General features: G+C 50.2%; 1 protein-coding gene across 5 annotated transcripts in view; it reads left to right on the top strand.

Moving 5' to 3' along the window:
* The window catches only part of KCNQ5 (potassium voltage-gated channel subfamily Q member 5), a 245745-nt gene that overhangs the window by 219750 nt on the left and 10933 nt on the right, over nt 1-15062 (top strand). For 4 of the 5 annotated variants that reach the window (XM_074150150.1, XM_074150152.1, XM_074150151.1 and 1 more), the window contains one exon: nt 3780-4000. The exons of the other annotated variant lie outside the window; for it this stretch is intronic. In XM_074150150.1, the coding sequence (XP_074006251.1) occupies nt 3780-4000 (221 nt within the window). The remainder of the gene's footprint in view (nt 1-3779; nt 4001-15062) is intronic. 5 annotated transcript variants of the gene reach the window in all.

Here is a 15062-nt window from a genome sequence, read left to right on the forward strand (position 1 = left end):
GCAGCGGTGCTGCAGGGCTGGGGCTGAAGCAGGGCAGAAGATCAAACTGGCCCGTAGGCAGGGAGACAGGGGAGAGGGACTGAGAGGCAAAGAGATGCCCAGTCAACCAAGAAGTGTAGTGAGATGGTCCATGGGAGACAGAGCGAGCTGTGAGGGGGAGGGGAGAAAAGCAGAGGTTTGTCAGCATTTATCATTTTGAGCAGAATCTTATCAAATCTAGTCACTTGGTCCAGCAGAGAAGTACTGGTGTCCCCTGCAGTGAAGCTACAGTGACCTCTAGTGTCCCTGAACATCTATTTCTTCAGAAATCAAAGGTGGAAAAGGCAGAATTCAAAGAAGATACAAGAACTAGAAAGTCCTTGCTGGTTCCCTGTCCCAGGGACGTGAAGGGCTCGTGCAGGTACTGACAGGAGGAACGAGTGGTAAGACCCTACAACCGACCTTCCAGAAGGCAAACAAATGGAGAAAGGTCACTTGCTTCTGTCCCCCAGGTGCCGGCTGAGGTTGATCTCCACTAAAAGGTGCTGCAAAGCTCTAGGGTTATGGACAGGAACACATTCCACAGCTCGTGGCCTGCAGGAATGGAGGAGCAGTAGGTGCCAAGAGACTGCTGTGGCCAGGGAAGATTGTAGTAGGAGGCAAATACGTGTATAAACCACCTGGGATAACCCATCCGTCCGGGAGGCACGAGAAACGGTGGACAGACACATGTCTGAAGGAATGCAAGGGTGCCAAGGCACAGCTGGGGCTCTCTCAGACCCTCGTCATTTACCTCTGATTCAGGAACTTGGGTAATTTCATCTTCCTGATTCTTTCTTGTGGTTCTTGCCTTTTGGACCAGCATTCAGCTTAAAGCTTGGGGGTACCTGCAGGGATGTGTGCCTTTCCAGTGGCCATTGGCAGGCTTACCTTAATTCAAGGGGTTTCCTTTGGATATCATGTAAAAAGAGAGGAGAAAAGGGGAGAGAGAAACGTGTAAGAGGCTCGGTCCTGCAAGAGGTGAAGGATTTTTAGCACGGCGCTGGGCAGTGCTAATCCAGCCGGCGTTAAGTTCGGGTAAAGGGCCCGAAAGGCTGCAGTGGCCACTGATTCATGAGCAGAGTGCCCAGAGATGCTTGGAAGGACGTGAGATTATCTCTTCTCTGACATCATCTGCCGCTGCTGCAGAATCCAGAGCCAGGTGCCATATAGTCTGTAAGGAAAGGGACTTTCCCCATGGGAAGAAGCCTGCTCAGGGTGCCCCCAAAATGCCCCGATTCTCTTCCTTTCACCAGTGTCTCATTGCTTTGACTTGGGGAACTAGAGATACTCAAGTTAAGGAGCCGTTGTGTACCATTGAGCTTTTAGAAATGGAATAACCATGTGTACAAATCATCTAAAGGCAGCCATTGCTTTCATTAGTACAAATTAATTGACAGAACGACATGTGTGCTTTTTCCCCCTTTTTTTGTTTTCATTTTTATTTCGGAATTTATGGGATTATAAGAAAATGTACTCCATACTGATTGTTTTTATGGCTATTCTACCAATTTTCCTTTAATTTAAATTAGTGCAACAGGAACTGTCCAAAAGCTTTTTTACTCAAAGATTTGTCAAAAAAAAAATAATATTCATGCTTCAATACAAATACAATTTGAGCCATAAGAGGAGTCAAAACAAGCCCAGGGGACAGGTGCCTAGGAATAATATCTATAACAAGAAGTCCATTTTGACTCTGTTGCTCATGCTGTATAGTATGGCAATGCAATAATGTGGGTAATAAATATTTTACAGCTTACATTTTCATGAAGTTGTACAATGCAAAAGATTCCTGAGCTGAAATGTAGTTCAGTCCTGAAATGCGATTTGTGTTGGAAATTAAATTTTAGAGCTCCCTTTTCTTTCCAGTAGTAGGTTCCGTGGGGGTTTTGCCTTGCCCGTGCGGCAGCGCCCTGGGCTGCAGGTCCGGGTACTGGTTTGCGATGGAGATAGATAACATTTCCAGCACCGCCAAGTGTTTATTTCAACAAGTGCTTACTTTGGGCAGGGGAAGGAGGGGATTACATTCAGAAATTACAGCAAAGGTATTATTTCAGGTGATTCAACATGCCATATAGAAGTACACTTATTTAATAATCTTTCTATGGACACGCTCGTTGTGTAGCATTCTTGAAAATGATCTCAGTACAAGCTTCCCAGCATGTTCTTTGCCTGCCACAAACTGCATCCTTCCTGCTCTCCATGCTGTTTGCATTCCGAACGGAACGCTGGGCTGTGCTGTGCATGGACCAAGATACCTGACTATCTCAACATTTCACAGCCACAGAGGTTTATAACTACTTTGCATTTCGTATAACTACCTATTAACGGTGTATTTTCAGAGTGGAGTAGGTTAAATGTCTAAGAACCACATAGTCCGTGTTAGCATTGGTTAATTAGCTGCAGGATTTGTTTCTGTTGAGAACGTCTTACGGGCACGCTGACGTTAAAGGCCGAGAGTTTGAGAGTACTAGAAAGTGTCTTAACTTCAAATACAGCATAATTTGCAGGGAGACAGTCCCTGCTGCGGGGGTTTCAAAGCACCCCCAAGCCTGTGCCCGGGCAGTAGGACTGACGACGCGGTGACACCGCACCAGGAGCAGCTCCTCCCCTGCGAGAACAGGAGCACTGATTGATGACTGTTCCCTTGGACGGGCCGTTGGACTTAATCTCATAGATAAATCAAGGTTTCCAGGCCTTGGTGCCAGGCTTCCTTTCTGTTTCCCCTTTGGGCCTTCCGCTACGGGAAGGGACAAGCAAAAATGCCAAATAATGAAAAAGCAGAGGCAGATGGTCACGGTGACCACAGGGTGTTCATCGGGTGTGTCTGAACACGAGCAAAGGTAATTGTAAGCATTGGGAAGTAGAAAATCTACATATCCCACATTGAGCTGGCTGGAGGGGAGGGCTACGAGAGCAGGAGGGGAAAAAAAACCAGCTTAAAATTGGCCAACTGTAAGACCACGGGGCCACCGCTGCTCCGGCGGTGACAGTCCTGGGGCTGGCTGGGCTCCTGGGCCCGTCCCAAGGCTCCTGCCCAGCAGCGGCTGTGGGAGCCAGCCCCGGGTTTGCCTCCAGCGCGGGTGTCGGGGAGCGCACCCCGTGGGGGGGCAGTGCCGTTAGCCCATCACCACGCCGGCCCTGGGGTGGTTTGGTAGCTTGGGTTTCGTCCTGTCCAAGTAAGTGCTGTAACGAGGGAATCTGGGCGTGGGTGATCACTAACGATGCATACGAGATGATGTTGGACGTGCCACGTTTTGAAAAAGCATGAGTATACTAACAGTATTTTTGCCTGCTTAAAAAAACCCAACCACCCAGAACAGCCCTACATGGCATGCAGTAATAAGAGAATACATTTTGCTCTTGTTCGCCTGAAGAGATCACCAGAAATGCACCGAGCTGGGCTGACTGAGATGAAAATAAACCTATCTAAAAGCCAGGGAATAAAAAAAGAAAATCTTAGAGATTAATCTGTAACAATTGGGTGAAATTTGTTTCTCTTTGTTAATTTTGGTTTCCTTTACAAGGTTATCGTGTACTGTAAAACAGACCGCCATTGATGATGCCTCTTTCAAAAAACAAGTACATCAAATTGGTTTCATTCCCAAATGAAATATATTCAATGGAAATAAAAGTGTGTAAGAAACAGATTCATACTATTGAGAATTTTTAGAAATTATTTCCTGATATCATACAATAGAAAAAAAAAAAAAAAAAGAGTGGAGGAACCATGAAATAAAATGCATTTCTCTTCTTCACAGTCAGAAGCTGAGTTTCAAGGAGCGGGTGCGGATGGCCAGCCCCCGAGGGCAGAGCATAAAGAACAGGCAGTCTTCGGTGGGAGACCGCCGGTCCCCAGGTGCCGACATGGCCACCGAGGGCAGCCCCACCAAAGTCCAGAAGAGCTGGAGCTTCAACGACCGAACCCGCTTCAGGCCCTCGCTGCGGCTGAAGAGCTCCCAGCCCAAACCCGTGGTTGACGGTAGGGTTTCTTATGCCTTGTTTGCCATCGCGCGCTGCTCCCAGCCCGCTCGCGCGTTCCCACACCTCCACTGTGAGTGCCACCTGTTTCTGGAAAGCAGAAAGGATTGTTATTTGGGGGAAGAGGCACCAGGAAGCTATGTCCTGCTTCACAGAGCATGTCAACGATCCATGCTGGATCAATGGCCAAGGCCAATGGTGTGAGGGACACCAAGGCCAAGTGCCGGGTCCTGCCCTTGGGTCACACCAACCCCATGGATGCTTCAGGCTTGGGGAAGAGTGGCTGGAGCTGCCCGGGGGAAAAGGACCTGGGGATGTTGGTCAACAGGGGCTGAATACGAGCCAGCAGCGTGCTCAGGTGGCAAAGAAGGCCAACAGCATCCTGGCCTGTGTCAGGAACAGTGTGGCCAGCAGGACCGGGGCAGTGACCGTCCCTCTGGACTGGGCACTGGTGAGGCCTGGTGGGGGCTGGGTCCAGTTTTGGGCTGGGCCCAGTTTTGGGCCCCTCACGACAGGAGGGACATTGAGGTGCTGGAGCATGGCCAGAGAAGGGCAACGGAGCTGGTGAGGGGTCTGGAGCACAAGTCTTGTGAGGAGCGGCTGAGGGAGCTGGGGGTGTTCAGCCTGGAGAAAAGGAGGCTGAGGGGAGACCTTCTCGCTCTCTGCAACTCCCTGAAAGGAGGGTGTAGCCAGGGGGGGTCGGTCTCTTCTCCCAAGGAACAGGCAATGGGAGAAGAAGAAATGGCCTCAAGTTGTGCCAGGGGAGGTTTAGGATGGATAGTGGGGAAAATTTCTTCACCCAAAGGGTTGTCAGACATTGGAAGAGGCTGCCCAGGGCAGTGGTGGAGTCACCACCCCTGGAGGGATTTAAAAGCCGGGCAGACGTGGTGCTGAGGGATGTGGTTTGGTGATGGTTTTAGCAGTGTTGGGTTGATGGTTGGACTCGATGGCCTGAAAGGTCCCTTCCAACCCAGATGATTCTGTGGTTCTATTGGTCTCTGCTCTGTGAGACTGAATCTATCCACAGAGATGCAATCATACCATGTTGGGTTGATGGTTGGACTTGATGATCTTAAAGGTCCCTTTGAATCTAGATGATTCTTTCTTTCTATGATTTATTTTTTTTAATAAGAAATCTTGTTTCAGCGGTGCACAGGGAGTAACTGGTGGAAAAGGGGGTGACTGGAAAATCCCAGGTGGGCTAAGTGCATCCCAGGGGTTTGGCCGCAGCAGCTCTGCCCTCACAGCTCCTGGGTATCCAGCTGCTGCCCAAACCCGCACACAAAACCAGTGTCATTGTTTTTGTGTATTGCTTTCTAAAGGGTATTTTAGATGTAAGGAGGGCTCCTGATGCAAGGAGAAGTGGATCTCTGTGAAAAGGGCTTGCTGACCCCACAGCCAGCAGGAACGTAGACCTTCCCACATGCTGCATCCCCACGGGAAGGGTCTCAGCCCCTCTCTGCTCTCTGTTCACCAGCTAAGGTCCTCTCAGGTGTTAAACTGGGTACTGTCCAGGCAAAGATCTTCATCTACAAGAGCTTTCCAAAGTGGAGACAGTGTCTCCCCTGACCAGGGAGCACCAAAGCTGGTGAGAGCCAGGAGCCGAGAGCGAGGGAGGAATCCAGCCCCTGAGGAGATGGGTCCTGCACTGAAAGGTGCTCTCACAGCTCTGGGGGTGCAGCTGCCCCAGCAGACCTGGATTAGGGTTTCTCCATTCACATTTTTCCCAACTTATGGATGTCTTGCTCTTTCCTGTGGGACCCCCAGACCCAAAATAAGGGAGACAAACTGACTGGCTACAACAGGAGCCCGTGACCCTGGCTGTATGGGAAAGGCACAACATAAATCACTTGATCCGAGGAAAGAGGTACAACTTTACACTCTTTCTACAATGGCAATCAGGCATGTTACAGCCAACAATTGTGGTAAAACTCATTAAGCAGAAGTGCAATTTTGGCGTCTGCTTCCTTTTTAGCGCACATGTTATCACAGACACGTAGGTCGCAAAATACCCATTGAGCTGAGATGCCCCATCCCTCAGCTGAGGACGAACGACGCAGTTCCTCTCTCCAGGAAAAGCCTGGGTAAACAAACATTTCCTGGAGGGCAAACAAGGCAAACCGAGGGTGTTTGCTAAGCTCATCCTTCCAGGCTCACCCTCCCCTGCGGAGACCTCTCAGATGCCCAAATCCCGGATCTGGCCGTGTTGGGGCGAGCTGCCGGGCTGTGCCAGCCACCGGGCTGCTCCCCAGGTTGCCCACAGCCCTGGCCCGTGTCCCATGGCACAGGGGCTGTGGGACGATGGCCTGGGTCCCACGCTGAGCTGGGACAGGGACGCTTGCACCCCAGTGGGAAGTGAGAAATGCCCTGGGGACCAGAGCGGGGTTCAAGCTGCTTTGTCTAAATTTAGGCTTCCTACGTAATCGCTTGCATCTCCCCAAAACCACGCCAGAAGTGATTTCACGGGTTAAAGTCCCGTAACTTGTGCCCTGCCTGGAGGGGAGCTCAGAAGAGAGTGATTTGCGGAGCCCACCCCCGGGGTATGGGGGGCTCACTGCTGCTCCAGCCCGCAGCCTGCACCTCTCCTGAGCATCATTTCGGTTTCCATCAGCCCGTTTGTCACAGAATGGTTTCCTCACTTTCTTCCCATGCGTGTTGTGGTTCATAGCAATGATCCGCACCAGAAGAGCGCGTTCCCTCCTATTGTCTCCCTTCCAGGGAAGGGGTGGCAGAAACGGCACCTTGGGCATTTCTGTAGACAAAAGATAATAACAACAGCAGCAGCGTGTTCCTAGCTGAGCCTAAACCCTTAAGGATCTTCCCACCCCTCGGGGCGAGTGCAGCCTGTTTCCTTGTTGGCAGTTTCCAGCTACTGGTCCACCCTCAGGAGCTGGGGCCAACAGATATGACCAATTTCTCATCCGTGGCAGGAGGAACGGCTTCCATTGTCCCCAGCGTTTAGGCAAATGCCAAGTTTCCACTCTGGGACCTCGTCCAGCTGCTTCTAGGACTGGTATCATCAGGGAGACCTCGGTGTGCTCATTGCTGAACGGCAGCTCCTTGCTGCCTTCCCCAGCCCGTTGTGTGAAGAGTCAGGCACTACCAACCTCGGTTTCTTTCTCTTTTTTTTTTTTTTGATATGTTACCAATTTCCTGGTTGGATGTGCTTTCTGCATTTGATGACTCAATGAGAAGGATCTGGAGATGATGTATTCCATTAAGAACATCTTGCATTTTTCAGTGGATGAATATGGAACATTTGCAGAATTTTATTAATACCTCTCAGTTGTCAGGTCCTCTGGTTTCCTTCTCGAGGTATTCTCTGGCCAAAGCATTAATTATTTGGGTGTGCTGATCTTCCAGCCAAACCAGAAGCCAGCCCTTTCTAGATGAAAGCCTGGGCACAAAGCAACACCCCTGAAAATCTGGTCCTTCTGGTGATTCTTACATCTCTGTGGCATGTTCGGGGGGAGAAGAGAGGACACTTGCCACAGACCTTTCAGAGAGAGACAACATCAAAACTCTAAATCAGCAACATAATGAAAAAATAATAACCTCTCATTATGAAATGCCCCTTCCGAAAGAAAAGACACTCATATTAGCTTCATTTTTCCTTCGCCCTATGGGGCTTGGGGTTGTACGTGTTCTTCCATTAGCCCAGGCAGAGGAGGAATTGCCTCATGGTGCAGGTGAGATGCACTGAACTCCATGTAAAAATAAAGCAAAGAAGCAAATATCTAAGTAGAGGGTTCAGAAAGGAGAGGAAATTATCGGCTTAGAAGGCTGATTGGAGGCAGGTCATCAACGCCGTGACTCTGCAGGGCTGACTGAGCTCTGATAAAGGATGCGGTTGGAATCTGGGCCAAAACCATCAGAAAGAGACTGCTGGAAAAAACTAAACATTAGCCTGTGAAGGGAGGTTTCTGATCCAGCCAGGAGCTTACGGAGGCAGCTGAGGGGCTAACACGGCTGAAAATGTAGTAGCCCTCCTCTTAAGCTGCCCCGTAACAAAAGCTTCTACCACCCCCCTCCGGGCACTAAGCCCAGAGGCGGGGGGGGGCGGTTTGGCAGTGAGGAAAACCCCTAAACTGCCCACAGGTATCTGTGGGTTCTGGCCCAGCAGCCTGAGGACCGTGCCACCAAAACTGCTGCACAAACGGCTTTATTTGTGGGCAGCCACAGTCCTCTGAGGCTGCCTATAACCATTCGTTGCTGTTGCCGACGCGGGGCTGGCAGCGGCAGCAATTATTTCAGCCGCTCGTGTGCATCTGCCACGGGAACCCCAGCCTGAGAGAGCTCTGGGGGCAGAGGGTCCCTCGAGAGCATTCAACAGCTAAATCAGACACCAAGGCGTTTGTCATCCCATTTTAAACACACCTCTAGGCCCCGGTGAGAAGGGGCTCACAGTTGCCAGGACTCCTGATGAAGAGGGGACCCTGCGCAAATTAACGCAGGTGAGGGGATACTGCCTTTCCAGTCCCTCTTTGGGCTTAAATGGGAATTATCGGGAGTGAGCAGATCGAAGGGAAATCTTTGCCAATCAGGCAGTCCCTGCACCAAAACCGGGGGAACCGCAGCCAAACTGCCCCTGGCACGTGAGAATTCCCCCGGCAGTGGCCAGACCAGAAAGAGGGGAGATTGAGCTGAGATGTGGGGGAGAACTTCTTTGCTGTGAGGGTGGTGAGAGCCTGGCCCAGGTTGCCCAGAGAAGCTGTGGCTGCCCCATCCCTGGAGGGGTTCAAGGCCAGGTTGGAGGGGGCTTGGAGCAACCTGGTCTGGTGGGAGGTGTCCCTGCCCAGGGCAGGGGGCTTGGAACTGGATGGGCTTTAATGTCCCTTCCACCCCAACCATTCTGTGATTCTATGATTCTATGAAACCTGTGCCAGAGCCTGTGCAGGCAATTAATCAGTCTGGGTGATCTCAGGCTGTTGCTGAATGTGCCCGTGTCTCCTTGTATTTAATGTAGATCCAGCCACGGAGACCCACCTCACAAAATCCTTTCCTCTTTTCCGAGGAAGAGAACCTTTTCCGCTTAAATTGTGCTCCAGTGGTGCACAGCCGCAGCTGAAGCACGTTACGTTGTCCCTGCAGCTCTCAGGGAGGGACAAAAAAATGCCCCATTCTACTTGTTTTCTACCATCCCTGGTGCTCCTGAGCCTCTGCCTGAGTTATTGTGCCTTTACGGTAACCCAGAGACACTGTGTGGCTTTGTGAATGAAACATCAAAAGCGTCCCGCACCGGAGATATTGCAAACATATTTCATTTGATTAATTAAAAAGAAGTCTCCAAGGAAATGCTTGATCTCTTGCTCCATCCCTGAACATTACACGCTCACATGACCTCTGGCCTTTCATTCCCTCCAGGGCACTCGCACACAATCCTCCGGGGAGGGGGGATTATAACAACCCCGGGAAGAATGGGGCTGTGCCTTTCAGCCCCCGTGCCCTCCGTCGCTGCCCTCTGATTTATGCCTTACAAAAATGACAGGTTTTCCTTTCAGCAGCACAAACAGCTTGGCCTTGCAGAGGGTTCCCTTGCCCTGGCGAAGGTCCTGAGTTTGGTCCCTTTTACATCTCGGTTGGTTTAAATTTGCTGATTCAAAACGAAGCCGCATGGTGTGAAAAGAAATCTGCCCAGTTTGTGTAAACCCCGTATGATGGGACTAAATGGCGTTTTATCAGCAACGCATCAATTTGCACGAGGCGGGAGATTTATTGTCTTCTGATTGTTTAACTCGATGGTAGAGCCCTCGTTTATTACCGTTGTCAGTGTAATTAATTAGGAAGATCTTATAAAAATAACCTGGCATTCTGATCTAAGCTCCGAGGCGTTTTTTTTTTTCATTTTGTGTAAATAAATAAAGGCTGTTGGTTTTGGGGCGTTATTTTAGTTTATTCCACCCGAGGTCCTGGCCATACGAGCCCATAATTTAGCGTCCCCAAGCATTTTCCTTTCTCACTCTTCTCACGCAGCCGTCCAATTGTTGGCCAATGTGCCCCAGTTTGTAATAAGATCAGCCCTTTTAACTGCACAATTATTGGGCGCATATTGAATTGTTTTTAGAAAGTCTCCTGGTCCTCTGTGTCATCACTCAAAATGAAAAGGACTCCTTTTTAATTAAGTAGTGGGAGCTGTTCCATGAAATAGTGCCAGGGCAGAAAATTTTTGAGAAGTTAAATAATAACTAAAGATAATTGAGAGTTGTTAGAAGGGAATGCTAGAATTTTAGATATTTGGAACTCGTCTGCATTATATGATAACTGATATAAATTAGGTTTCTGACCTTAAAAAATGGCACTTACAAAGAAAGGAGACTAGAGATAATTACACCCAGAATATGTAAAACACTTTCCAACAACCCTGTCCTCCATTTTGGCCAAATCTGAGCCTTTTTAGAAATGCTTTCATGTATGAAATGTTCTTAGGGATATTCCTTATGATGTGCCTCACACTGCGCTGCAGCTGCCGAATTCCAGCTCTGGTGTCTTCTTCTCTTCCCCACCTGGAAAGTTCTGCCTTTTTCAGGGGAACATAGAGGGAGGAAGGAGGGGGCTACGGGAGGGCCCCCTGCTGCCCTCCCCATGGGTGCCACTGCAGGGGGGACCCTCGGGGTGTGTGGCAGGGAAAGGGGGTTCTACAAGTGCTCCCCCTTCCAGGAGGCACCAGTTCCCTCCCCTTCCCTTCCCGAGAAACTGCTTTCCAGCCTGGAAATGGCAACCACTTCGTAAAAGCTGCCTGTAATCCGTGTTTCCGAATCTTGGCATCCTTACGCCCTCTCTCTTCATTTTGCCGCTTGGATGCTGTTGTGCACTGCCAGGGATTTTGGTGTCATTTTCATTTTCTAGACAAATATTAAGCATCTAAGGTGAAGACCACATCAGGAAAGTTTCTTTCTCCTGCCTCCTTCCTTCTTTCATGATTAGAAGAAACCTTTTCTTTTTTTTTTTCAGTTTTTTCTTTCAGGGATCGAGGGAATAAATATGTGATTTGCTCCCTGGGGCCTCCCTTTCCTGGCCTTCGCTCTGGAAATGGTGTAAACGTGCTGCTGCCTGTCCCTCTCTGGGGGAGCCGCATCATTAAGCACGCGATTAAGTTCCATCCCAATTAGCGCTGTCTTTTTTCAGTTGTTTTTTTTCCTCTGGAGCTCAGCAAGCCGTGGCGGTAACACCAGTTACGTGAAGTCTTCACTGAAAGGGAGTCGGCTGCTCCGTGGTTTGGAGCAAAGGAAAGTTTGAAAGAAAATCACTCCTAGGGGTAGCGAAGGGAATTTGTGTTCACGGTTCAACCAACGGGAAAATAACGAGGGCTTGTGAAGGGGCGAGAAGTTTCTTGAAACAAATATAACCAAAGGCACCTGGCTGAGACACGTTTTATTTTGATAAGGAGAAACTGCATTAGTTGTATGAACGTAAAACGTACAGGGGCTTGTACTTGCAAAAATTTTGAGGGAAAACCAGCCCTGAGATTCTGTGTAACATTCCGTGCAGTATGGCATTTGTGGAAACACTTTAAATACGTGCAGGATACCTCCATTTTTTAGAGGACATGGGCTAAATCCCTGAGTCTCCACAGCAAACGCTCAGGGTGGAGGAAGGTTCTTCAAAGGCTGTGGAAAACTGAGTGAAATGCCCCTTCCTGGTGGGCACCTGCAACGGCACAACGGGGGCTCTGCGGTGCTCTCAAAAGGGGCTGAAAGCCCAGAATAAGGAGAGTATGAAGCTGCCAGCGTCGCTGCTTGAGCGGGAGGGGTCCCCGGAGCTCAGCAGCGTTGATCAGGGAGGCAATTAGCAGTCTGACGCTGCGGCAGATGAGCAGAGCCAGCCATCCGTCCCCACCTCCCGCGGGGCTGCGCATCCTGCCGTGGCACCCTCTCTCCTCCCAGGGCTTTGGATTTAGGAATTAGAGGTGCGGGATTCTCCGCTCCTTTTCTTTCCGACCCTTCAGGCAGAAAATGAGCTTGGAGAGGAGCGTGCCTCCTCGGGGGGCTCTGTGCCGGTGCCCCGGGCAGCCGGAGGCAGCGCTCATGAATTTCTTGGGCTTCAGTTCCCAAGCGGAACTCTGGATTTTCAGTGATAGTTACAGACTATGGCTCCATGGAACTCAGCACCTGTGAAAATTAGGCCACCATCCATTTCTCACCTGGAGTCGTGCATTACAATGAAAATCAATCAAATGGTTTTTTCCAAATCAGTGGGTTTTTTTGACGCGGTTGGCACAACACTCTGCTGCCGCATGAATAACTGAGCCGCGCACACACCATCGACTTCAGGCACCGCTTCAGGTTTCGCTGGGTCCAAAAGGTGGGTGCAGGTGCATCCTCAGCAGGATGATTTAGATCGCCCTAACGGCCCCCTACTGAAGGCTTCCAAAAAACAAGTCAAAGGTTGGTCTCTGTTGGGATCGCCAAACCCATCACTGCTCCAGGAGCTCTTCCATGGGACTGTCCATGGCATCGGCACCTGCCCTTCACGCTGGGTTCTCGTGACTGGCACGTGGCAGTTCCCGGAAAGAAATCAAAGGGCACAACACCTTTTTGGTTCCGTTCAACAGGCGCATAATTACTTGAAAGTTACTGAGATGGAAAGCGTGGAGCTGTGAGGGTGACCAGAACATTGTCACAGCTTTCCTGAGGCCACAGCACGTTACTAAACACCAGAAAACACTTCTAAGAAAGGACACGTGCTATTTACAGAAATAATACATCAAACCTTGCACGTCACTTTTGCACGGAGCCATATGAAACACAGCGACAAACTCGTACATTTTTTGTTGGTGAGATAGAACGTTTCAGACCAGTGTAATTTTTAGTCCGTTTCATTTGGGGTGATCATAAATGAGTGGAGTTTGCGTGAAGAATGCATAAATACTGCGACAAACAGGGAAATAGCGAGACGGTTCTAACGCCTCGTGCGTGGCTCTCCTCTGTTTCTGTGGTAATTCCTGATCTGCTGTGTGATTAAATACAAGACTGCTCTTTAGGAAGAAAGAGGAAGAAATTAAAAAGTGGCAAAGACAAGACTTTAGCCCAAAGTAAGTGATGGTAAGATAATGGCAGGGGCCTCATCGGTTGTGAAGTAAACACTTTCCAGATGGATGTTTAGGATCAAAACACGTCCTGGATTGGGAAGGCGCTGGTATTAGGAAAGGGGGATCGTTTCTGGACTGTCAGACCGGCTGACATCTCCTCCCAGGGAGACTGGCAGGGGTATGTACAAAGCTGTATTGAGAGACGCTTTGGCCGTGGTTGAGACCAGATGCATGAGCTGCCCAAGCAACAGACGGGAAGGGCCTGGTGGTGGAGGCTCCTGGGGAGAAAGAAGGACCAGCGCTAACCCTGGGAACGCCAGGCAGAGCGGCCAGGTTCAGGCCAGGCTCATGTGGGGAGACCTTCTCGCTCTCTACAGCTCCCTGAAAGGAGGGTGTAGAGAGGGGGGTCGGTCTCTTCTCCCAAGGAACAGGCGATGGGACAAGAGGAAACAGCCTCAAGTTGCGCCAGGGGAGGTTTAGGATGGATATTGGGGAAAATTCCTTTGCAGAAAGGGTTGTCAAACATTGGAATAGGCTGCCCAGGGAAATGGTGGAGTCATCATAGAATCACAAAATGGTTTGGGTTGGAAGGGACATTAAAGCCCATCCAGTGCCACCCCCTGCCCTGGGCAGGGACACCTCCCACCAGAGCAGGTTGCTCCAAGCCCTCTCCAACCTGGCCTTGAACCCCTCCAGGGATGGGGCAGCCACAGCTTCTCTGGGCAACCTGGGCCAGGGTCTCACCACCCTCACAGCAAAGAATTTCTTCCCCACATCTCATCTCCATCTCCCCTCGTTCAGTGTCACACCCTTCCCCCTCCTCCTATGGCTCCCCTCCCTCATCAAGAGTCCCTCCCCATCTTTCCTGGAGCCCCTTTAGGGACTGGAAGGGGCTCCAAGGTCTCCCTGGAGCCTTCTCTTCTCCAGGCTGAACCCCCCCCAACTCTCTCAGCCTGTCCTCACAGCAGAGGGGCTCCAGCCCTCCCAGCATCTCCGTGGCCTCCTCTGGCCCCACTCCAACAGGTTGAGGTTTATGTATCTCCATCCCTGGAGGGATTTCAAAGCCGGGCAGACGTGGTGCTGAGGGACATGGGTCAGTGGTGGGGTTTGTCAGTGTCAGACCCGAGGGTCTACCTGCCCCAGTCCATGGTGGGGAGGGCTCTCTGTGGGCACGGGCAGCAGTGGGGAGCGGGGCTGGTGGGAGCCTGGGAGGTGGCAGGGACTGTCACAGCCGGAGCTGCTGGAGCAGCCAAACGGGCCCCACCACGGCCCCGACCCCGAGGGTGAACTCAGTGGGGACAGAAGGGACACGAATACATCTCACCTCGTAACTATGGCGTGCACAACATCGGCTTCCACTGGAAAAACTCATCAGAATGTGAACTTTGATTTCAGGGGGGAGATGTTTAAGTTGGAACGGGTTTTTTTCCAAAATTGTTACTATTCATTTCCCAAACTTTTTCCCAAGTCTGCTCACTCTTCTAACCAGAGAGGAACGTTTCCCATGTGAATCAAGCAAGGTTTATAGCTTTTCACAAGTTTTATTGACATGTGGTACCAAGGGCCTGCCCTAATGAAGGAAATTCATGTCAGTGGGAATATTGGAAAGAAAAAAAGAAGGCGATTTACTAGGAGCGGTATCTCTTTGTAAAGCTGGCTTAAATTTATAAGAATTTTCTGGCGTCTGTCTAAAGATTTTGCTGATTTTTGTATCCCCGTGTGAGCAACATGGAATACTCTAGTTGCACCCCGCTGTTTTCAAAACGGAACTGCAAAGATACAGTGTTAAGGTAGGACCCTGCACTTGGCAGAGGACCTGGGAACCGTACCAGTGAGAGAAAGATTCGGAAACATGTTCATTTTAAACTTTCAAGTTGGAGTCTCCCATTTCACGGGGGTTACATGGCTGTAGCTCTTGTGACTTTGGCAGAATTATTCCTAATTTATACTGGCATAACTGAGTTGATTCAAGCCCTAGAGAGACACTGGAAATAAAAACGTCTGCTTTCTTTATTCCAGCTGTAATAAAGCGTTG

The sequence above is a fragment of the Numenius arquata genome, chromosome 7 (genome assembly GCF_964106895.1).
Source record: "Numenius arquata chromosome 7, bNumArq3.hap1.1, whole genome shotgun sequence".
Taxonomy (NCBI): domain Eukaryota; kingdom Metazoa; phylum Chordata; class Aves; order Charadriiformes; family Scolopacidae; genus Numenius; species Numenius arquata.